This window comes from Aquarana catesbeiana, linkage group LG01 (assembly GCF_042186555.1).
Source record: "Aquarana catesbeiana isolate 2022-GZ linkage group LG01, ASM4218655v1, whole genome shotgun sequence".
NCBI lineage: Eukaryota > Metazoa > Chordata > Amphibia > Anura > Ranidae > Aquarana > Aquarana catesbeiana.
The window spans coordinates 972,821,405-972,846,122 of record NC_133324.1 but is presented as its reverse complement, the minus strand read 5'-3'; the positions used below and the strand labels follow the sequence as shown (position 1 = coordinate 972,846,122).

At 44.6% G+C, this 24,718-nt stretch overlaps 1 protein-coding gene across 6 annotated transcripts in view; it reads left to right on the top strand.

Moving 5' to 3' along the window:
- Positions 1-24,718, top strand: part of LOC141123276 (cytosolic phospholipase A2 gamma-like) — a 268,360-nt gene that overhangs the window by 109,275 nt on the left and 134,367 nt on the right. For all 6 annotated transcript variants that reach the window (XM_073612044.1, XM_073612047.1, XM_073612042.1 and 3 more), the window contains 3 exons: positions 13,220-13,360; positions 19,212-19,262; positions 22,998-23,033. In XM_073612044.1, coding sequence (XP_073468145.1) covers positions 13,220-13,360; positions 19,212-19,262; positions 22,998-23,033 — 228 coding nt within the window. The remainder of the gene's footprint in view (positions 1-13,219; positions 13,361-19,211; positions 19,263-22,997; positions 23,034-24,718) is intronic.

Sequence of the window (24,718 nt, the reverse complement as noted above, 5' to 3'; positions counted from 1 at the left end):
AGTATGGTAGATAAGTGTAGAGACATCCGTCCAGAAGGTACGCAGTACCGAACAATTCCAAAATATGTGTAATATATTGCCAGTAGAATGACAATCTCTCCAGCATAGAGGTGATGTATTGGGGCTCATTTTGTTTAACCGGAGAGGTGTGAGATACCATCTGTGCAGTAGTTTTTGCGCATTATACCAATGGTCTGTACATGCAGAGGATTTATAATTGTATTTAATAGCCACATGCCATTGTTGTAAAGAGAAAACTGTCTGCAGTTCTAGTTCCCATTTCAACATGTTAGGTAATTTAGCTCGCATATACAGAGGTGTGGAAAATTTGTAAAAAAAGGGATATCCCTCTGTGTTTGTTAGGACACTTATTTAACAGGTAATCCCATAAAATTTGGGGGATTTCTATCGGGTTTGTGATTGAGCTTGCTGAGTAGCGTCTTATCTGAAAAATGTTGTATTCGTCCATTGCATTTTGATCAGTCAGTGCAGAGGTGGAGAAGTGTGCACCTTTATTTTTCCAAGACTGGGTTGAGAAGTTAGGGATCAAATACTCATACGATGCCAGTGGGATTTGTAGTTTGTACATCGGTGTGTCTGCAAATTGTTGTCCAACCAATGAGGTCCATGTGTTAGCAGTGGCCTGAATGGTTGGGTACCTTGGGATTGTGGCTTTGTGATCTATGCAAGCGACTAAGGCCAGAGCTGGAAGGTCGTGACCAGGGGTCACAGCGCGTTCGATGTCTGACCAATTGTTGTCTGTTTGGCATGAGAACCAGTAGCGCATTTGGTCCAGTAGTGCGGCTTTGTAATAGATTTACGCATTAGGAAGGCCCACTCCACCCAGATGCTTGGGTTTGTATAATTGTGTCAATACTATCCTAGGCTTTTTTCCCGCCCATATGTATTTATTCAGGCTCATAGCTAGATGTGAAAAATTTTTTTGGGGGACAGGGATGGGTAAGGTTCTAAAATGATAGAGCAGCTTAGGTAGAACTTGCATTTGATATGCAGCAACCCTCCCTATCCATGTTAGGTGTAGTTTACCAATTTGCTCTATTTAGCAATGGTGGATAGTTGCAGGAGTATATTTTGGTAGACGAGGAGGTTAACTGCACTCCAAGGTAGGTGATCGAGGGGGGGTCCCATATACAAGGGAATATTTTATAAAGTCTAGCCTTCTCCTTTTTGGGAACATTGAGTGTTAAAGCATAACATTTGTTGGTGTTGACTTTGTAAAAGGAGACCTGGCCAAATTTATGTAAAAGGGTTTGTATTACAGGAATGGAAGATTCTGGATTAGATACAGTGAGAATGATATTGTCAGCAAAGAGTCCTATTTTATGGTTTTCAGAGCCCACAGTAATACCATGTATGGAGTCGTGAGATCTGATGTATTCCGCAAGGGGTTCTATAACCAGTGAGAAGATGATAGGGGAGAGTGGGCAGCCTTGGCGGGTGCCATTAGATAGAGTAAATGGGTCTGATAATAGGTTAGATGAATATCCTGTAGCTGTGGGGTTGGAGTACAGAGACATAATTGCTGAGTGTATAAGGCCAGATATACCAAATGTATTCAATGTCCTCGATAAATAGCCCCAATGGACCCTATCAAAGGCCTTTTCTGCATCTAGGGCTAGAAATGTACTTGGTTCTCGGGTGATCTCTGCTACTCTCAGGAGGTTCAACATCCTTCTGGTCCCATCAGGAGCTTGTCTGCCCTTTAGAAAGCCAACTTGGTCAAGACTAATGAGGAAGGGAGTAATTTCCATTAGCCTATTTGCTAATACCTTAGCATAGATTTTTAGATCAGAGTTGAGTAGGGAAATAGGCCTGAAGTTTTGGGGGCTCAATGTATCTTTTCCCGGTTTGGGTAAAGCAATTATTACCGCTTGGAGCATTTCTTGTGGGAAGGAACCAGAAGAGGCTGCATTGTTGAAAACTTTTGTTAATTTAGGGGCGAGGAGGGTAGAGAATGCCTTGTAATATTTGACGGAGAAGCCATCTGCGCCAGGGGATTTATGCATGGGAAGGGATTTTATAACCGCCTCAATTTCTGTACATGTGATGGGAGCATTTAAATGTTGGAGAGTTGTCGCATCTACGGACGGCAGGCAGATCCCTTGAAGAAATTAATCTATCTCTATATCTGTAGGTTGGTGGGTGAGCGGGTCTGTTTTGAGGTTATAGAGGGATTCATAGTAATCTTTGAAAGTGTTGGCTATGTCTTTGGGATTATAAAATATAGTGTTGGTATTATGGTGTTTGATGTGCGTTAGGTGGGTTCGGGCCTGTCTCTTTTTGAGTTGGGAGGCCAGGAGTTTGCCTGCTCTGTTATTTTGGGAGTAGAAAGATAGTTTCATTCTCTTGAAGTATGTGTCATAGTCAGCTCTGAGTTCCTGCCGTAATTCTTCACGGCATGAATTGAGACGCTTTAGTGTGGTGGCGGAAGTTGATGTAGGGTTCTTGTGCAGTGTCTCTAGTTCTGCTATAGATTTATGAAGTTGGGTCATGCGCTGCAGTTTCTTTTTTTTCTCTCTAGTAGCAATTTGAATAAGTGTTCCCCTAGCGAAGGCTTTGTGGGCGCACCATATCATCGCCGGGGAGCATGCCTCATTGTCATTAAATTGGAAGAACTCCTTGAGTTTTTCTTCTATCTCATCTCTTATTGAGGGGTGCGACAGAAGGAAGGTATTATTGCGCCACAAAGGTCTATGGAATTGTTAGCACGTATTCACAATCTTAAGAGTCACAGGTGCATGGTCTGACCACGTGATATTGTGGATCTCAGCTGCTGCTACATTTTGCAGAGTGTACATATCTGTGAGAAAAAAGTCTATTCTAGAGTAGCTGTTGTGCATCGCTGAATAATATGTGTAATCCCTTTCGGTGGACTTCAGACAGTGCCATGGATCAAAAAGTCTTTCTGCATGACAAAGAGATCCTAAGGAGGGTCTCCACCTGAAGGCCATCGATGAGGAGTCAAGTTGTTCATCCATAACCATATTAAAATCCCCACATATTACTAAATTACCCTTTTGCATAGATTTTGCAATCTTAAATACATTTCTGATAAATTTCATTGATCTTACATTGGGGGCATATAAGTTCACCAGGGTGTAGACAGTGAGGTCCAATTCTGCAACCAGGATAACGAAGCGTCCTTGTGGATCAATGCGTTCCTGCAATAAAGAAAAGGTTATTGTGTCCCTTACAGCTATCATAACACCTTTCTTCTTGGTAATGTTATTAGCTGTAAATACGTGCGGGAATTTGGTATGTGAGCATTTTGGAGGTTTGGCGCTACAGAAATTTGTTTCTTGTGCACACAAAATGTCACATTTTAGTTCCAAGGCTATTTTCCATAGTGCCCTTTGTTTGTAGGGACTATTTTGTCCCCTCACATTGAGAGACATAATTTTAAGGTTCATTCCAGTGGAAGAAAGCTTGGGGTTGCCATCTAGTGGTAGGTGTTGGTCGTAGAGGTGTTGCAAGCTTGATGCTCAATATTTGCAGATCCTGAGGTGAGATTTCCCATGTGGTTGGAAACAAACAAAAAACAACAAAGAGAACCCAACTGGGGTTCCTTGTTAATGTGAAACAGTCAGGCCGCAAGTAATGCGAAAAATAGGTTAGGTGATACATCACGCAAATGGAGTAGGGGGAAGAAATAGAACACAGACACAAATGAGGGGAAATAGTACTACTTGGTATAGCCGAACAACGCGTGGGCTTGCTATAGGATTGACCCAGAAGGTCAAGATGAGAGGCACTGGGTGTTTGCTGGGTCTTAGATAAACAGTAGAACAGTAGCTAGGTCACCAAACTGGCTTCCCGCCATAAGAAGGCTGACTATTTGTTACGCCTATTTTGGTGGATATTGTTGCGCCTGTCGTGAATGGGGTCAGGGTCTGCTTGATCTCCATTCAGAGGGAGAAGACACCATTTTTGGAGAAGTTCCAAACCTTTTTCCAATGAAGTTATTGCATGTGACTCGTTGTGCCAGTCCACCAGCAATTTAGCTGGGAACCCCCATTTATACAGGATTTTATGGTTACACGGGAATTTGGTAATAGGAACCAAGTTGTGTCTTGCCGTCAGGGTAGCCTGTGACAGGTCAGCATAGAGAGTAATTCTGGAAAAGGGATCAGAGAGGGCAGGGTGCTGTCTGGCGTAGCGCATGAGTTGGTCTTTGATATGGTAAAAGTGGATTCGGGCTATGACGTCTCTGGGGATCTGCTCAGGGAGGTATGAGGGCTTTGGGAGTCTGTGTGCCCTGTCTATAATGATATCTGCAGGACCCAGAGATAGAAGAGCAGTTGTCATAAGCTTCTGTAGATAGGCAGTGAGCTCTGCAGGTTTGACGGATTCTGGGACCCCTCTAAATTTAACATTGTTCCTGCAAGCCCTATCCTCAATGTCCGCCATTTTGAGACGCATGGTTTGAAGCTCTTCTTCAACCTCAAAGTGTGCATCCACTAATTCATTATGTGCCAGCTTAAACTCCTCCATTTTCAGCTCCACATAATCCACTCTGTTACTGACCGCTGCTACTTCCTGTTTTGTGGTGGTCATAAACGCTGCCATGTCATGCTGGAGGGCCCCCTCAGGGTTTGCAGCATCTCCTTCATGGTAGTGTCTATGATGGGCTGCCCTGATGTGGGGAAGGCATCTAGTTGCTGGCTGTATGTGGAGGATTCCTCCATTTCCTCCCCTGCTGTGCCTGCATTATCCTGGCCCCCCCCTCTTCCCCAAGCCTTCTCTTCTGCTTCACAGGACTTCTGAAGGGGGAAGATGGCACTGTATGGTTGCTGGGATGTGACTCACCCGAGGATGGCGATGGATGGCTTAGGGTTCAGCTTGTGGACGCTGACGAACGGCTCCCGGCTCCGGCGCCATCTTGGATTTCTCAGCCCGGCACAGGGGGGAAGAAATCTGTTAATTTCCTTGGTCCCTCTCTTTCTTTTCGTTTGTACATGGTACCGCTAAGATCTCCTCAGTTTCCCAGTGCAGATGATGTGGTTTTTAGCTGTGTGGGTCCGCTGTGAGCCGCTTAAAGACACCTGGTGTGGCAGAGCTCTCTTCTCACACCACCATTAGCTCCGGCAGCCGGCTCCGCCCCCTATAGCACCAATATTTAAAAAGGGCCCAAAATACATCCCTGGGAATTACAAACCAGTCAGCCTAACATCAATAGTATGTAAACGCTTAAGGGACTACTTACAAGATTTTAGTAATGAGAACGGTATCATTAGCAGTAATCAGCATGGATTTATAAAGAATTGTTCTTGCCAAACCAATCTACTAACCTTCTATGAGGAGGTGAGTTGCCATCTAGATAAAGGAAGGCCCATAGACGTGGTGTATCTGGATTTTGCAAAAGCATTTGACACAGTTCCCCATAAACGTTTACTGTACAAAATAAGGTCCGTTGGCATGGACCATAGGGTGAGTACATGAATTGAAAACTGGCTACAAGGGTAGTTCAGAGGGTGATGATAAATGGGGAGTACTTGGAATGGTCAAGGAGGGGTAGTGGGGTCCCCCAGGGTTCTGTGCTGGGACCAATCCCATTTATTGTCTTCATAAACAACCTGGAGGATGGAGTAAACAGTTCAGTCTCTGTATTTGCGGATGATACTAAGCTAAGCAGGGCAATTATTTCTCCACAGGATGTGGAAAAAGATCTGAACAAATTAATGGGGTGGGCAACTACATGGCAAATGAGGTTCAATGTAGAAAAATGTAAAATAATGCATTTGGGTGGCAAAAATATGAATGCAATCTATACACTGGGGGGAGAACCTCTGGGGGAATCTAGGATGGAAAAGGACCTGGGGGTCCTAGTAGATAATAGGCTTACCAATGGCATGCAATGCCAAGCTCCTGCTAACAAAGCAAACTGATTATTGGCATGCATTAAAAAAGGGATCAACTCCAGAGATAAAACAATAATTCTTGCGCTCTACAAGACTCTGGTCTGGCCGCACCTGGAGTATGCTGTACAGTTCTGGGCACCAGTCCTCAGGAAAGATATACTGGAAATGGAGTGAGTACAAAGAAGGGAAACTAAGCTAATAAAGGGTCTGGAGGATCTTAGTTATGAGGAAAGGTTGTGAACACTGAACTTATTCTCTCTGGAGAAGAGACGCTTGAGAGGGGATATGATTTCAATTTACAAATACCGTACTGGTGACCCCACAATAGGGATAAAACTTTTTTGTGGAAGGGAGTTTAACAAGACACGTGGCCACTCATTAAAATTAGAAGAAAAGAGGTTTAACCTTAAACTACGTAGAGGGTTCTTTACTGTAAGAGCGGCAAGGATGTGGAATTCCCTTCCACAGGTCTGGTATGGATTTTAAGGGGAACCCCATGGCAAGTATGGCAAGTATATAAATATTCATACCAGACCCTTATCTGAGCACTCAAACTGGCAGGCCACAGGAAAAGAGGGGGGACGAGAGAGCGCCCCCCCCTCCTGAACCGTACCAGGCCACATGCCCTCAACATGGAGAGGGTGCTTTAGGGTAGCCCCCCAAAACACCTTGTCCCTATGTTGATGGGGACAAGGGCCTCATCTCCACAACCCTTGCCCAGTGGTTGTTGGGGTCTGCGGGTGGAGGGCTTATCGGAATCTGGAAGTCCCCTTTAACAAGGGGACCCCCAGATCCCGGACTCCATCCTATGTGAAATGGTAATGGGGTACAAATGTACCCCTACCATTTCACAAAAAAACTGTCAAAAATGGTAAAATGACATGACACGGCTTGGGGACAAGTCCTTTATTAAAAAATAAAAATGTCCCACAAAGTCTTCTTCTTCTCTTGCTACGACGACGGGCCGGAAAAAAAAAAAGCCGTACCGACCCGCCTCCATTGGAAGCACCCGCCGTATGGCGCATCCTCGCAGGTGACAGTTCTTTTATAACTGAGGGCGGGGCCACACGGTGACATCGCTGGTTGACCCCGCCCCCTCTGATGCACCGGGACATCCCTATGGCTTTCCCGTAGCGTCAGAGGGGGCGGGGCCACCTGGTGACATAACCGGGTGACCCAGCCCCCTCTGATGGTACGGGGAAGACATAGGGATGTCCCCGTGCATCAAAGGGGGCGGGGTCACCTAGCGAAGTCACCGTGTGGCCCCACCCTCAGTTATAAAAGAATTGTCACCTGAGAGAATGGTCATTATGGCGGGTGCTTCCCATGGAGGTGGATCGCTGGCGGCGTGCAGGTTTTCTTTTTCGCTCTGTCAGTGGAGCAAGAGAAGAAGAAGAAGACTTTGTGGGATAGTTTTATTTTTTTATTTTTTAATAAAGGACTTGTCCCCAAGCTGTGTCATGTCATTTTTACCATTTTCACATTTTTTTTGTGAAATGATAGGGGTACATTTGTACCCCGTTACCATTTCAAACAGGTGGGAAGCCGGGATCTGGGGGTCCCCTTGTTAAAGGAGGCTTCCAGATTACGATAAGCCCCCCACGATAAGCCCCCCACCCGCAGACCCCCACAACCACCTGGCAAGGATTGTGGGGATGATGAACATGGGGACAAGATGTTTTGGGGGGCTACCCCAAAGCACCCTCCCCATGTTGAGGGCATGTGGCCTGGTACGGTTCAGGAGGGGGTGGGCGCTCTCTCGTCCCCCCTCTTTTCCTGTGGCCTGCCAGGTTGCATTGCTCGGATAAGGGTCTGGTACGGATTTTTGGGGGGACCCCCACGCCATTTTTTTTTTAAATTGTGGCGCGGAGTTCCCCTTAAACTCCATACCAGACCTGAAGGGTCTGGTATGGATTTTGAGGGGGACCCCACGCCATTTTTTTTTTTTAAATTATGGTTCAGGGTTCCCCTTAATATTCATACCAAACCCAAAGGGCCTGGTAGTGGACTGTAGGGGAATCCCATGCCATTTTTTTTTAATGACTTTTATGTGTATTGCCGAGACCCGACAATTCATTATAGCCGCGAGTAGTTTTAAATTACTTTTTTCCTTTAGAAATGTCATTTTGTGCAGGGAATGTTCTAAACACAGGAAACATGTGCCACTTTACAGGTATACTATAGACACCCCCCAGGTACGAAATTTAAAGGAATATTTCACTTTTATTGTTTCACTTTAAGCATTATTAAAATCACTGCTCCCGAAAAAACGGCCATTTTTGAAACTTTTTTTTGCATCGATCCATGTCCCCTGGGGCAGGACCCGGGTCCTCAAACATTTTTATGACAATAACTTGAATATAAGCCTTTAAAATTAGCAATTTGATTATTCATGTTCATGTCCCATAGACTTTAACAGTGTTCGCGTGTTCGAACAAATTTTTTGCCTGTTCGCATGTTCTGCTGCGAACCGAACCGGGGGGGGCGTTCGGCTCATCCCTATTGCTGAATATAAAGGATTTGCGTTTTGTTTTTTGTTTTGTTTTTTTGTTTTTTTGCTTTTTCATTTTTTTACGGGTTTTATGTTGATTTGACATGAATTTCTCTGCTACACGTTTTTCTCATTTTTTAAGGTTGATATTTAAGTTGTATATGATTTTTTGAGGATAACAATCAATATCACAATGATAAACATAAGTTTTTTGAAACACAGTTCACAAGTTCATATTAAGGGAATTAGTTCCTATAGTGTTAATATGGTAACACTGTACTGATCCGGTCATAGTATGTAAAAAAAAAAAAAAAAAATTGAAAAAGAAAAAGAAAAAATTTATTAGGCATGAGAGATTATACTCTAAAATGGACACAGATCTTCCCTCAGGATAAAGTAATCTGATTATAGTCTTTGGGGTGATCTTCTAATGACTACGTTGGGGCCCTTTTGAGAAGTTGGCAAGCAGAAAAATACAGGTGACACATTCATCTTAACCTATCTTAAGTCTAGTCCAGTTTTCCTTCCTTCCTTTATCATTTAAAATTAGAGAAACCCTAATATTGCCATGAGGGGCCTCAAATGGGAAGAAATGAAGTATGACTGATAGGAGAGATAAGCCTTGGAATTCACTGGTTATTGAGAGTTCCACTGTACTAGAAGAGAGAAAAGATGTGTGTAATATATGGAGACCTGCTGTATAGGCAGATGGAAAAGAAATTGTAAACAGTTGCTTAATTTAACTTGTAACAATGCACACATTGTATACAGTGCCTTTAAAAAGTATTCACACCCCTTGAAATTTTCCATATTTTGTCATGTTACAACCAAAAACGTAAATGTATTTTATTGGGATTTTATGTGATAAACCAACACAAAGTGGCACATAATTGTGAAGTGGAAGGAAAAAACGGTAAATGGTTTTCAAATTTTTTTACAAATATGTGAAAAGTGTGGGGGGCATTTGTATGGCGCCCCCCAGGTCAATACTTTGTAGAACCACCTTTCCCTGCAATTACAGCTGCAAGTCTTTTTGGGGATGTTTCCACCAGCTTTGCACATCTAGAGAGCAACATATTTGCCCATTCTTCTTTGCAAAATATCTCAAGCTCTGTCAGATTGGATGGAGAGAGTCTGAACAGCAATTTTCAAGTCTTGCCACAAATTCTCAATGTGATTTAGGCCTGGACTTTGACTGGACCATTCTAACACATATATATGCTTTAATCTAAACCATTCAATTGTAGCTCTTGCTGTATGTTTAGGGCCGTTGTCCTGCTGGAAGGTGAACCTCCGCTTCTAAGATTGCCCTGAATTCGGCTCTATTCATCTTCCCATCAACTTTGACCAGCTTCCCTGTCCCTGTTGAAGAAAAGCATCCCCACAACATGCTGCCACCACCATGTTTCACCGTGGGGATGTTGTGTTCAGGGTGATATCCAGTGTTAGTTTTCCACCACACATAGCGTTTTTCTTTTAGGCCAAAAAGTTCAATTTTGGTCTCATCTGGCCAGAGCACCTTCTTCCACATGTTTGCTGTGTCCTCCACATGGCTTCTCAAAAACTGCAAATGGGACTTCTTATGACTTTCTTTCAACAATGTCTTTCTTCTTGCCACTCTTCCATAAAGGCCAGATTTGTGGAGAACACGACTAATAGTTGTCCTGTGGACAGATTCTCCCACCTGAGCTGTGAATCTCTGCAGCTCCTCCAGAGTTACCATGGGCCTCTTGGCTGCTTTTGTGATTAATGCTCTCCTTGCCCAGCCTGTCAGTTTAGGTGGACGGCCATGTCTTGGTAGGTTTGCAGTTGTGTCATACTCTTTCCATTTTCGGATGATGGATTGAACAGAGCTCCATGAGATGTTCAAAGCTTGGGATTTTCTTTTATAACCTAACCCTGCTTTATACTTCTCCACAACTTTATCCCTGACCTGTCTGGTGTGTTCCTTGGCCTTCATGATGCTGTTTTTTTCACAAAGGTTCTTTAACAAACCTCTGAGGGCTTTACAGAACAGATGTATTTATACTGAGATTACATTACACACAGATGGACTCTATTTACTAATTAGGTGACTTCTGAAAGTAATTGGATCTGCTATATTTTAGTTAGGGATATCAGAGTAAAAGGGGCTGAATACAAATGCACGTCACACTTTTCACATATTTATTTGTAAAAAAGTTGAAAACCATTTATCATTTTCCTTCCAATTCACAATTATGTGCCACTTTGTGTTGGTCTATCACATAAAATCCCAATAAAATACATTTATGTTTTTGGTTGTAACATATATAGTTACATAGTTACATAGTAGGTGAGGTTGAAAAAAAGACACAAGTCCATCAAGTCCAACCTATGTGTGTGATTATGTGTCAGTATTACATTACATATCCCTGTATATTGCGGTCATTCAGGTGCTTATCTAATAGTTTCTTGAAGCTATCGATGCTCCCCGCTGAGACCACCGCCTGTGGAAGGGAATTCCACATCCTTGTCGCTCTTACAGTAAAGAACCCTCTACGTAGTTTAAGGTTAAACCTCTTTTCTTCTAATTTTAATGAGTGGCCACGAGTCTTCTTAAACTCTCTTCTGCGAAAAAGCTTTATTTCTATTGTGGGGTCACCAGTACAGTATTTGTATATTGAAATCATATCCCCTCTCAAACGTCTCTTCTCCAGAGAGAATAAGTTCAGTGCTCGCAACCTTTCCTCATAACTAATATCCTCCAGACCCTTTATTGGCTTTGTTGCCCTTCCATTTCCAGTACATCCTTCCTGAGGACTGGTGCCCAGAACTGGACATCATACTCTAGGTGCGGCCTGGCCAAAGTTTTGTAGAGCGGAAGAATGATCGTTTTATCTCTGGAGTTGATCCCTTTTTAATGCATGCCAATATTCTGTTTGCTTTGTTAGCAGCAGCTTGGCATTGCATGCCATTGCTGAGCCTATCATCTACTAGGACCCCCAGGTCCTTTTCCATTCTAGATTCCCCCAGAGGTTCTCCCCCCAGTCTATAAATTGCATTCATATTTTTGCCACCCAAATGCATTATTTCACATTTTTCTACCTTGAACCTCATTTGCCATGTAGTTGCCCACCCCATTAATTTGTTCAGATCTTTTTGCAAGGTTTCCACATCCTGCGGAGAAGTTATTTCCCTGCTTAGCTTAGTATCGTCTGAAAATACAGAGATTGAACTGTTTATCCCATCCTCCAGGTCGTTTATGAACAAATTAAATAGGATTGGTGCCAGCACAGAACCCTGGGGGACCCCACTACCCACCCCTGACCATTCTGAGTACTCCCCATTTATCACCACCCTCTGAACTCGCCCTTGTAGCAAGTCTTCAATCCATGTACACACCCTATGGTCCATGCCAACGGATCTTATTTTGTACAGTAAACGTTTATGGGGAACTGTGTCAAATGCTTTTGCAAAATCCAGATACACCACGTCTACGGGCCTTCCTTTATCTAGCTGGCAACTCACCCCCTCATAGAAGGTTAATAAATTGATTTGGCAAGAACGATTCTTCATGAATCCATGCTGATTACTGCTAATGATACCGTTCTCATTACTAAAATCTTGTATCTAGTCCCTTATCAACCCCTCCAAGAGTTTACATACTATTGATGTTAGACTAACTGGTCTGTAATTCCCAGGGATGTACCGTATTTATCTGCGTATAACATGCACTTTTTTTCCCTTAAAATCAGGGGAAAATCGTGGGTGCGTGTTATACGCTGATCCCCGCTGTCTGTGTAAAAAAAAAAAGAAAAAGAGCAAGCACCGCCGAAAAAGACAGAGCGCCGCCGAAAAAGACCGAGCCTAGTGCTCGGCTCCGCTCGCAGTCACGCCGCCCTGCTTCCCTGCTGTTTCAGAGAGGATGAGAGGAGCGAGTTCTGCCGATGGTGGGACTGTGAGCGAAGCTGAGCCGAGCCGAGTACACAGTACATTCGGCTCGATCTTTTTCGGCAGCGCTCGCTCCTCTCATCCTCTCTGAAACAGCAGGGAGGCGGGGCGGCATGACAACGAGTTCACAGGCTCGGCGGCAAATTTAAACATTAAATGTCGCAAACAGCACATGACACTGGGCAAGGCTGCACTGGGCAAGGCTGCATATGACAATGGGCAAGGCTGCAAATGGACACTGTTCATTCTGCAATGATGGACAAGGCTGCAGATGAACACTGATGAAGCTGCATTGATGGGCATTTAAATGTAAGTTTTTTTTTTCCTTAAAATGCCCTCCTAAACTTGGGGTGCGTGTTATACGCTGGCGCATGTTATACGCCGATAAATGTGGTATTTTGGGCCCTTTTTAAATATCAGTGCTACATTGGCTTTTCTTCAATCAGCTGGTACCATTCCAGTCAGTATACATGACAAAATGTGAAAAATTTCAAGGGATATGAATACTTTTTCAAGGCACTGTACCAAAGATGGTATATAATATGTTGTTCTCAATGATGGGACATGTTTTGTGTGTGCGGTTTTACAATACATTTGATTAAAAAAAAAGAAAATAAATTAGTTTATTCTAGAGAAATTTTTCATCTTGCTCTTTCAAACGTTCTCAACACTGCAGTCAAAAACAAACGTTGATTTGACTCCACCAATCATTTAAAAAATCAGAAGAATGTTTTGAAAACTACAGTTTTCAATCAAAACTCTTCTAGTACATGGGCAGCTCTACAGTTGCTTTTTTTGTTGTTGTTTGTTTTTCTTGTCCTTGATGACGCTTAGAAGGACATTGTTTGCAATGAAGAGGACATAGAGATGACTCTTCAGTGTGTAGAGGAGACATCTCTGGATGGACAATAACTGGAGGAAAATCTTCTCATTTCAGAAGCTTGGTTTGAGTTCACCCCACACAGATCAGGATTTCCTGCTTACGAACGCTATATAAAGACTGAACATCTGGGATGTAGATTTAAAGGAGGACGCTTATTGGAAGAGCAGCCTGAACATGACTTGATGTATCTTCAAGGTAAGCCAAATCAGAAATGGTCATTAACTAACGTGGCAAAAATTCTTACTTTATCATAGCACCAAATCAGAATGGTTGCATTATTACAGGAATAATTTTCTATATATGTAGAGCTACCCCTACAAGAGTAAACTGTGATGGGTAGAGTGAAAAGTATTGGGGGCATGGCCTGGTGGGGGCCCAGGCTGAGACTGCCCTTTACTATCATACAGCAGGTCTTGACTTGATGTGCGACTCCTGGGGCACCTAGTTACTCTCTACTGTTACCCCTACAAGAGCTGCTGGTAGATTTGGGTCCCCTGCTCTTGTCAGCCCTGTGTGAGGCCTCAACTTCACTGACACCAGCAGTATACCTTTCTGTAATCATCAGCACACTTACAAGAGTTACATAGACTTAATACTCTATAAAAGAATATCAGACTAGAGATGGTCACAATGGCAAAATATGGTTTGTTTCAGACAGGGGCGGATCCAGAGTCTAGTCTCGGTAAGGGCACTGCCAGAAAATAAGGTTCTCGCAGGAAATTTGTCGGGGCAATGGCTGGTGTTGATGCTTCAGTCATCCCGGCACCATCAATCATCCCGGCACCATGGTTGTTATAGTGTCAGGATGATTGAAGCGCATTATTTCTATTATTACATTGTAATATAAAATGAAATAGTTCAACTCACCATAATCCAGAATCAGTGGGACCCCTGAGCATGGCACCTGCCACGTCGCCTGCCACCAGATGCAGATTGTCACTTGCCACATTCCCTCCCACCAGATGCAGCTTATTTGCCATGTCGCCTGCCTTCAGATGCAGCTGGTCACTAGCCTTGTCACCTGCGACCAGATGCGGATTCTCACTTGCCTCCATTGACTGCCACCAGCTGCAGCTTGTCACTTGCCACGTTGCCTGCCACCAGATGCAGCCCAAATGCAACTTGTCACTTGCCACGTTAATTGCCATGTTACTTGCCACCGGATGCTGACTGTCACTTGCCACATTGCCTGCTACCAGATGCAGCTTGTCACTTGCCACGTTACCTGCCACCAGATGCGGATTATAACTTGCTATGTTAATTGCCACCAGATGCAGTTTGTCACTTGCCACGTTAATTGCCACCAGATGCAGCTTGTCACTTGCCACGTTATTTGCCACCAGATGCAGATTGTCACTTGCCACGTTAATTGACACCAGATGCGGATTGTCACTTGCCATATTAATTGCCACCAGATGCAGCTTGTCACTTGCCACGTTAATTGCCACCAGATGAAGCTTGTCACTATCCTGCAACAACAGTGACAGTAGAGAAACAGGCTTCTCTCCCCAGTGTCTCAGCACAGGGGGGCGGGCAGCGAGAGATGATGTAATCTCTCTGCTCCCTCATCCGCCCACTCACTGTACTGCCTTCAAGTTCACCGAGCGGCCCGTTTACTGGCCTGACTGCCTGCCCACTCACCCGCTGGCCACCCGGCCCGCTCACTATTTTTTGGGGGGGAGCAATTGCCCCCTTGCATCCCCCCCTGGATCTGTCCCTGGTTTCAGATTAGTTTGTTAAGTTTTTGTTTTGTCATATTCGATATGTTAGACTGATTCATTTTTGGGATCAATTTCATTTATTCTGATTCATTTCATATATTCTTTATTTTGAATCAAATTTGAAAATTAATTTGAATTTGAAAATGGATTTGAATTTGAAATAGAAACATTGCAATAAATACAGAAAGGTATAAAAGTGAAATACGATGATGATTCCGATTTAGGCTACTCTATATTACAGAATAAAATAGAATGGTATTCTATTATTTTCTATTCTAGTCTATTATATATGGTATTCTATTCTATTCTAAACAGCAGTATAAGCAGGAATCATCATCTTATTTTACTTTTTTACCTTATTGTATTTATTGCAATATTTTCAAATTCAATTCCAAATTCTAATACATTTTCGAATTTGAATTACATTTTTTTTTAATTTTGAATTCCTTTTTGAATTTGAATAATGTGTTTTGTTATAATTTATTTTGGATTTGTTGAAATCTGTAAACATATTGGATTTGTTGAAATTCTTAATTATTGTGATTCAGAAATTCGGATACAGCCAAATCTCTGAATTAAGAAAATTTTGTCTAAATTTTGATTCGTAACTGTATTGGCAGGTTTGCATTATAAAAATATCCCAAAGTATATTGGCACATTGGCTCACATCGATATACGTAGGAAGAATGGCACGGCTGAACAAAACAATGTATGGGTACGTTGTTCCCTTTAAGAGCCACCAGAGGCGCATGCTCGCAGGAAGGCGGGGGACCTGATGCCTGTGGCCAGCGGGCATGATCGCCGCCAGCCACTAGCGGTTGCGGGCACGAGAGCCAGCATGGGGATTTGCGTGTGTAAACACACAAATCCCTGTTCTGTCAGGGCGGAGGAGACATATAGTTTGTTCCTAGTAAGTAGGAACAGTGATATGTCTCCTCCCCCAGTCAGTCCCATCCCCATGCAGTCAGAAACACACACTAGGGAACACATTTAACCCCTTGATCGCCCCCTAGTGTTGACCCTTTCCCTGCCAGTGACATTTACACAGTAATCAGTGTATCGATTTTGAGATAGAGATACAGTAGGTGACCGTGATATTGTGTTAATAAAGCCGCTGTTATCGGCGAGATTTGACACCTGTGAGTCCCATCACGGTAGCCAGCGCCGAGCTGGCTCGCTCATCGGGAAAGGAAAAAACACATTTGAGCGACAAGCATTGCTGACAGGTGTTTGGTATGAATCATGAGGGGGAACTCCATGCCAAATTTTAAATAAAAATAAAAAACCGGCATGGGTTCCTCTACAAGGGCATACCAGGCCCTTAGGTCTGGTATGGATTTTAAGGGGAACCCCTACGCCAAAAAAATGGCGTGGGGTCCCCCACAAAATCCATACCAGACCCTTATCTGAGCATGCAGCCTGGATGGTCAGGAAGGGGGGTGGGGACAAGCGTGCACCCCCCCTCCTGAACCGTACCAGGCCACATGCCCTCAACATGGGGGGGTGGGTGCTTTGGGGAAGGGGGGCACCCTGCGGCCCCTCTACCCCAAAGTCCCTTGTCCCCATGTTGATGAGGACTAGGGCCTCTTCCCGACAACCCTGGCCCTTTAATGAGGGGGCTCCCAGATCCCGTCCCCCCACCCTATGTGAATGAGTATGGGGTACATCGTACCTCTACCCATTCACCTGGGGGAAAAAAGTGTCAATAAAAAAAACACACTAGACAGGTTTTTAAAGTAATTTATTAGGCAGTTTCGGGGGTCTTCTTCTGACTTCAGGGGTCTCTTCCGACTTCTCTGCTCTCTCCAGCCTCTTCTCCCGGTGTCTGGTTCTTCTCCTGCTCTCCGGTCTCTTCTCCAGGTCTCCGGTTCGTCTCACGCTCTCCGGTTCTTCTGCCGGGCTCCTCCGCTATCTTCTGCTCTTTTGCCACTCTTTTGCTAGCGGTGGCCCGGTCTTCTCCGTCATTTTGTTCTCTCTCCTCTTCTTCCAATGTTGACACAATGCTCTCTCCCGCTGTAATGCCATGTGCGAGGTGTGCAACGACTTATATAGGCATGGGGCGTGGTCACCGGGTGATGTCACCCGGTGACCCCTTATGACGTCACAGTCCCATCATGCCCCGGACGGAGAAGACCGGGCCACCACTAGCAAAAGAGCGGCAAAAGAGCATAAGATAGCGGAGGAGCCTGGGAGAAGAACCGGACACGGAGAAGAGGCCGGAGAGAGTGGAGAAGTCGAAAGAGACCCCTGAAGTCAGAAGAAGACCCCTGGAGCTCCCAACCTGTCTAGTGTGTTTTTTTTATTGACACTTTTTTTCCCCCAGGTGAATTGGTAGGGGTACGATGTACCCCATACTCATTCACATAGGGTGGGGGCCGGGATCTGGGGGCCCCCTTATTAAAGGGGGCTCCCGGATTCCGATAAGCCCTCCGCCTGCAGACCCCGACAACCAAAGACCAGGGTTGTTGGGAAGAGGTACAAACAAGGCCTGGGGAATGCCCATGAAAAAATTCCAAGCCTACTTACCACCAGCTCGCAGACAACCAAATTAACCTGTCTAACAGTATACGTTAAAAACAGGGGTTTAGTCCGCACGCATTTGCAAATGCATGCGTAAGCCACAGAGCCTCGTCACGGCACCCTGATATCTGTGGTCCTAACACTAAAATATGAGTGTCCCCACAGTGGAGGCACATGCATTCTGATGGATAAATGAGAGCAGGTGGACTGAAGGGCAGCCCATCCCTTTTTAAAGGTACAGGAGCACACCAGACACCCAGCAAATAGCACAATGGCTGCAATGGTGCTGGTGCGCTGCTTTACCAATACACACACCAAGGTGATCTCAAAAAACTTGCCACCACCCTCATTTATAGCTGGCTATCGCAGTAAGCGGCATTGGAGGGCTACAAACAGATACAAACAAGGCCTGGGGAATGCCCAGGAAAAAATTCCCCCAGGTAAATGGGTAGGGGTACGATGTACCCCATACTCATTCACATAGGGTGGGGGCCGATCTGGGGGCCCCCTTATTAAAGGGGGCTCCTGGATTCCGATAAGCCCTCCGCCCGCAGACCCCGACAACCAAAGGCCAGGGTTTTTGGGAAGAGGCCCTTGTCCTTATCAACATGGGGACAAGGGGCTTTGGGGTGGGGGACCGCAGGGCACCCCCCTTCCCCAAAGCACCCACCCCCCCATGTTGAGGGCATGCAGCCTGGTACGGTTCAGGAGGGGGGGTGCACGCTTATCCCCACCCTCCTTCCTGACCGGCCGGGCTGCGTGCTCGGATAAGGGTCTGGTATGGATTTTGGGGAGGACCCCCACGCCGTTTTTTCGGCGTAGGGGGTTCCCCTTAAAATCCCTACCAGACCTAAGGGCCTGGTATGCTCTTGAAGGGGAATTCTTTCTCGCACTCAGTGCAATAGGAAAATGTGTTTTTCCTATTGCAACCAGCGCAAGATGTACAGTACCCTGTCGCACTGAAAACACATTCTCGTGGGCATGTACTGTAGCATACAAAAATACTATAATAATGAGCTTAAGTTTAACCAGCCCCCCGCCCCTTGTGAATGAGTATGGGGGAAAATTGTAAGCCTACTCAGTCTCAAAGCAAAAAAAAGATATCACCCAGAAATAAATATACCCAAGTGTTTGATAAGTCCTTTATTAAAATAATAAAAATCCTCTTAAAATGTCAGATGTTTTAAATCCATCATTAATCACAATGCCCACTGCTCATCAACTCATCAAAATGAAAAAAACAAAAAACTGCTGTACCTGGTGCAACAAGACCGATCCTGAATGACCGCTTCCCAAACTGTCTTTATTTATATAATTGAAGTAGTGGGGATAATAGTGACAGCATTGTGATCATATTTGGGCAGTGGGGTCATTGCTATCCCCGCCCCTTTGCTTTAATGTTTGTTGATTTCTGGCCATGAAAGCAATGTGCCTGCGACAGTGATGGTTGCTAGGGACACAATTGGTGCCAGCACCCGCAACTTGCTTGGCAGCCATATGACGATCAGCTCCGGATAAGCATGGGGGGGGGGGGATTTGGGACCTTTGTCCAATCATTCAAACAGCCAAGGTTCAAACTGAACCTAGGTAGGCTCCATCCTAGTATTTACAACATAAAAGAAGATTTTCCCTTATGGATAATAGCCCTGATATAACTGTCCTTAACAGTTGGAGAGAAAACCCATAGTTAAAGAAAATGAATGTGTATATGGCTATGTGAATAATAAATACTATACGTTCATTTACAATTCATACCTGCGATCCTCATTGTATTCAGCACTAATCCTGTCTTTTTTTCTCTGCAGGATTGTGGGGCAGTGCACCCGGTGCTGATTGGGTTTGGTTATTCTTTCATGGTAGGTGTTCAACATTTACTTATTAAACCTCCCCTACAAGAAGGGATTCCTGGCTTGACAATCCATACAGCCAACCCCTCTCTAACTAATTGATGCAGCAATTAATAATAATAATAGAAAACAACTAAAATCTCTATGCCAGCTTTATTTGGTGTGACTGCCCCTTGCCTTCAAAACGGCATCAATTCCTCAAGGTAGACTTGCACACAGTATATGAAGGAACTCAGTAGGCAGGTTGTTCCAAACATCTTGGAGAACTACGCACAGATCTGTGGATGTTGGCTGCCTCAATTCCTTTTGACTCTTTATGTCATCCCAGACAGACTCCATGATACTGAGGGCTCTGTGGGGGCCAAGCCATCACTTTAAAGATTTCTTATTTACACTGAAGATATTTCTTAATGACATTGGCTGGATGCTTGAGGTGGTTGTCCACTACAGAATAGAGTTGGGGCCAATCACACACCTCCCATAGTACGGCATGATGTATAAGTATCTGCCTTTTTTTCCCAGCATTGAGGAAACCATTGATTGGGCAATGTTGAGGAGTGTAGATGCAGTGGTCGGCCAAGGAAACTGAATGCAGCAGATGAAAGACACATCCTGATTTCTTCCCTTCCACATCAGAAGATGTTCAGCACTGCCATCAGCATAGAACTGGAGGAGACTAGTGGGACCCAGGTACCTCCATCTACTGTCTGGAGAAGTCTGGCCAGAAGTGGTCTTCATGGAAGAATTGTGGCCAAAAAGCCTCCTATGTGGAAACAAGGCTAAGTGATTCAACTATGTAAGAAAACCTAGGAACTGAGGGGGCAGAAAAATGGCAGCAGGCACGTTGGACTGATGAGTAAAATGTGAAATATTTGTCTGTAGCAGGAGGCAGTTTGTTGGGGGAAGGGCTGGAGAGCGATACAATATTGAGTGTCTGCAAGCAACTGAAGCATGGTGAAGGTTCCTTGCAAGTTTGGGGCAAGATTTGGTCAGGATCACTGGTGTCCTCAATGCTGAGAAATACAGGGATATACTTCTCCATCATGCCATACCATTAGGGAGGAGATTGGCCCGAAATCTATTCTGTAGCAGGACAACCACCACAAACATACAGCCAATGTCAGTAAGAACTATCTTTGGTGTAAATAAGTACAAGAAGTCCTGGAAGTCATGGTTTGGTCCCCTCAGAGCCCTGATCTCACCATTACGGAGTCTGTCTGGGAAGACATGAAGAGACAAAGGATTGGAGGCGGCCGACACCCACAGAATATCTGTGCTTGGTTCTCCAAGATGAACATAGAACAACCTACCTGCCGAGTGCACTTTCCATTTTGTTTATTGATGAAAATAATCTATTAACACTTCGATTTCTGAAAGCATTCTTCATTTACAGCATTTCTTTCACATGCCTAATGACTCAAGTCACATTTTTATTTTTAAAAAAATGACAGTTATTTTTAGTCTCTGAGTCCACTCACATTTGAAAATGACAGTCACATGAGTGAAATAAAGAACAATATCTAGGCAGGTACAATTGATCCTCCTAGCTATAGCTGACACTTATTACTGTGCTGCTGTGCTTGAGGAGAGAAACATTGTTCCTCTGTAGGCTCCATAGGAGTTATCAGGGGAGCAGTGGTCTGTTTGGACAAGGTAACACTGGATGTCCTCAGCGGCCATCTTTAGTGTTGGCAATGCAAATAAGTAGCAGTTCCCTATTGCATTTGGCATGCATTCTGCACGGGGCTTGTGTAGGAAGAGGAACCATGCTTGTCAGAGAAAGGTTCCTGCTTGAGGAGGGAAAGATTATGGACAACGCTGCAAACTTCACTGTTCACCGCCTATAAGACTAAACTTCTAAGCTCTGGCAAGTCTTCTCAAGAGCCGTTTGTGCCTTCACTTCACTGGTCAGCCACCCCTCTTACAGATGCAGCGCCCGGTAATGTAGGCCAGCCATTTGAGACATTTGCTGTACTGAGAGATACTGTAAGCCTTCAACGTTACTGTAAATGTACTTGTATCGCCAGAGTTACTGAGTTCTGGTTCAAGAGTATTTGGAATGGTTTGTGCAAGTGTGCTGCAGTTACAGTACTATCACCATTGTACCAGTGCTAGTGATCACAGATTACAGTTGCCTCCTTTACTGTTCAGTTACCTCCCAAAAATACAAGAATTGTTTAACCTTTTCTTGACTCTGTGCTGGTCCTCCAATTTGGCCAATTCCCAGCCTCACCCACACATATCCTCGGAGTGTTTAAAGAAAATATGTGCCAAGAGACCTATGTTGGGTGTGATTGCTGCCCTCAACCTCTAGAAGTACTAATTTCTTGGTTGTTACTAAAGCCTCGTACACACGACCAGATTGTTGGCCAACCGAGCGTCTGATTTTTGTCCAACGGGCATGTGCCAGGAACTTGTCTTGCATACTAAAGGTACACAATTGTCGGCCAACAAACATGAACATAGTGATGTACTGTGAGGAATTTCAGCTCTTGGTCGCCACCCTTTGGGACCCTTCTGCTAATTTGGTGTTTGGTGAGCATTGATTCCGAGCATGCGTGTTTGTACTTTCCACTTTTGTGTGACAGACTTGTGCACCAACGATACGAAAATCAGACAACAGACCGGTTTCCACCAAATATTTACTAGCCTGCCATCCAACATTTGGTGGCTGAAAGTTGGACAACAATTGTCAGAAGAAGCGTACTAATGGTCAGATTTTAGGACAACAGTCTATCAACAGACAATCCCCTGCCAACAATCGTACCATGTGTACGAGGCTTAATGGGTTCAACATTTTCTCAGTCCCTAATATAGTTATGTAGATAACGTCCTATGTGTTGTCATGCGTTGATGCATGTAACAGCGCGTTACATTGAGTTAAACAGCCAATGCAATATAAATGGGCTGAAACTCAGCAACGCATGCAGAAATTGGGCAGGCTGCATTTTATGGCAGGGCAAAGCACAGAGCACCATGCTGCATTGCAGTGTATATGCCTTTGGGAGGTGCACTGGGCAGCTATTCACAATAAATTGCACCAGGACTCAAATGTGGGATGATGTAATTTCCACCCATGTGCAGGAGTTCAGTCATCCCCGCACACAGGCACCATGCTGGAACGTATACTGAGCTGTGCATGCTCAGCGTACATTTTAAAAAAGTACCTTGTGCAATAAATAGCCTGGCTGCTTACACTTTTCCAAAGAAAGTCTTTAGTTCTACTTTAAGGGGTCCAATTTGACTAGTACAGTCCAAGAACAGACTCATTCAAAATGTCCATACGTTGTTTTTTGGATGTTCAAGTGCTCTCAATCCCCCCACCCCTCTCCCCCCAATATGCCCATACCTCTGTTCAAACACATACCTGCCCAGCAGATCCAATGTTGTCCTGCAGTGATTCACTATTCAGGTTGGCTGCCATCTTGATCCTCCTCAGACAGCTTCTACTTCTGGGTTCAGGCAGCCCGGCCCCCAATGACATGTGAGCTCCGCCCCTTGGCTCGTGTTCTGCACATGGACTCCCACAAACTCCTTGGATATGTGAGAGACGGGGGTCTCCCAGGAGGCTACGGGAGAAGGTCATGTCATTATGGACTGGACAAGAATGGTGACAGGGAATGGAAAAAAAAAAACAGAAAGAGCCCCCCAAATATAAACTGCCTATTCTGATTATTGTATTGTTTTAATTGTATTTAATGTTCTTCAATAAAAGATAATATAACATAATGTATTGTTTTACAGACTTACACGCAAATTTCATCCAGTGGCTGAAGGGAGGTAAGAAGTCAACTTTAGACCTCTTGGCAACTCCAGATTACCAGTAAAATTAAAATGTCAGGCACTTCCTGTGATCACCTACCTGTCTATTCATTACTTGCTGTATGTCTGTGTTAATTTTAAAGGAGAAGTCCAGCCAAAGCTCGTTTGGCTGTCCTTCTCCTATGGATCACAGGAGTGCAATTCACTTTGCACTCTTGTGATCCATTTTCAGCAGAGTGTGGACTGAAGTCTGCTCTCCGCTGACGTCACGAACATCAGCCCAGGCAGCGCGTCATCCCGACAATGGGAGTCTGGATCCACCAGGTGCCTGGACTGACACCCTTCTCAGCCACTCAGCAAGCCGCTTCCCGCCCCTCCACAGATCAGCGCTCCAGTGAGCGTGGAGGAGCAGAGCAGAGCAGAGAGCTGTGACTGACAGTCTACAGCTCTCTGCTTAGGGAGCTCTGAAAACCGAGTGATCGGCGGTGTTCAATCACTCGGTTTTTAGTGCAGAGGCGCTGGGGGGCAGATGCAGCATCTACCTAGGTAAGTATGAATAGGGAAAATAAAAAAGAAACCCATACTTCTATTTTAAAGAAGTCATGTTGGAACAGAAGGGGCCATCCCCAAATCCTGTTCCAACATGACTGCGCACCAGTGCAAAAAGCAAGGTCCATAAAGACATGGATGAGCGAGTTAGGGGTGGAGGAACTTGACTGGCCTACAGAGTCCTGACCTCCATCCGATAGAACACCTTTGGGATGAATTAGAGCAGGCACTGAAAGCCAGGCCTTCTCATCCAACATCAGTGCCTGACCTCACAAATTCACTTCTGGAAGAATGGTCCTGTGATCCAGATTATAAAAACAACAAAGTCCATCCAGGGGTCACTCAAAAACCAAATCCCGCTCACCACACCAGCAGGATCAACATGAAGGGTCAGCAAGACCAGGCACTGGAACGCCCCCATGAAGGCAGATGTATGGCAGAGGAATTGTATTATGTCCAGTATAACATCAAAAGGCCTGCTGGTGTAAAATGTCCCATGAGAGAGCGGTGTGAGTGCACACCCTAAAAAATCCCTAAATTTGGCTAGTCACACCCCCCCCCGAATCTTAGAGTGTGCGCTCACACCCCTCTCTCATGGGACATTTTACACCAGCAGACCTTTTGATGTCATACTGGACATAATACAATCCCTCTGCCGTACATCTGCCTTCATGGGGGCGTTCCAGTGCCTGGTCTTGCTGGGCCTCCATGTTGATCCTGCTGGTGTGGTGAGCGGACTTTGGTTTTTTGAGTGACCCCTGGATGGACTGTTTTTTATAATCTTTGTAGCTGATATTCTGCTTTTATTATTAATTGTCAACATTGTTAATATTCTTCATTTATAAGTACACCCCTGAAGAAAGAAGGGATTCTGAAACATGTTGGGTGTGGTTCCAGTACTCTGTCTTTCCACCACGGAAGTCCGGAACCTATGAGTAGTAGCCACTGCTATGACATGTTGACATGATTTTTGTTCGGCTACCAATTTTGTTTGCATGCACATATACCATTTATCTTGTATGTATTAAGAAAATTATATATTTTTTCATTTTTTCTATCATTGTGTTATGTACACAAGGTGATTTGACACAAAGTCTCTGGACTCCAGAACCCAATCCAGGAGCCATAAGTAAGATCTCACGGCTGAGACGTGG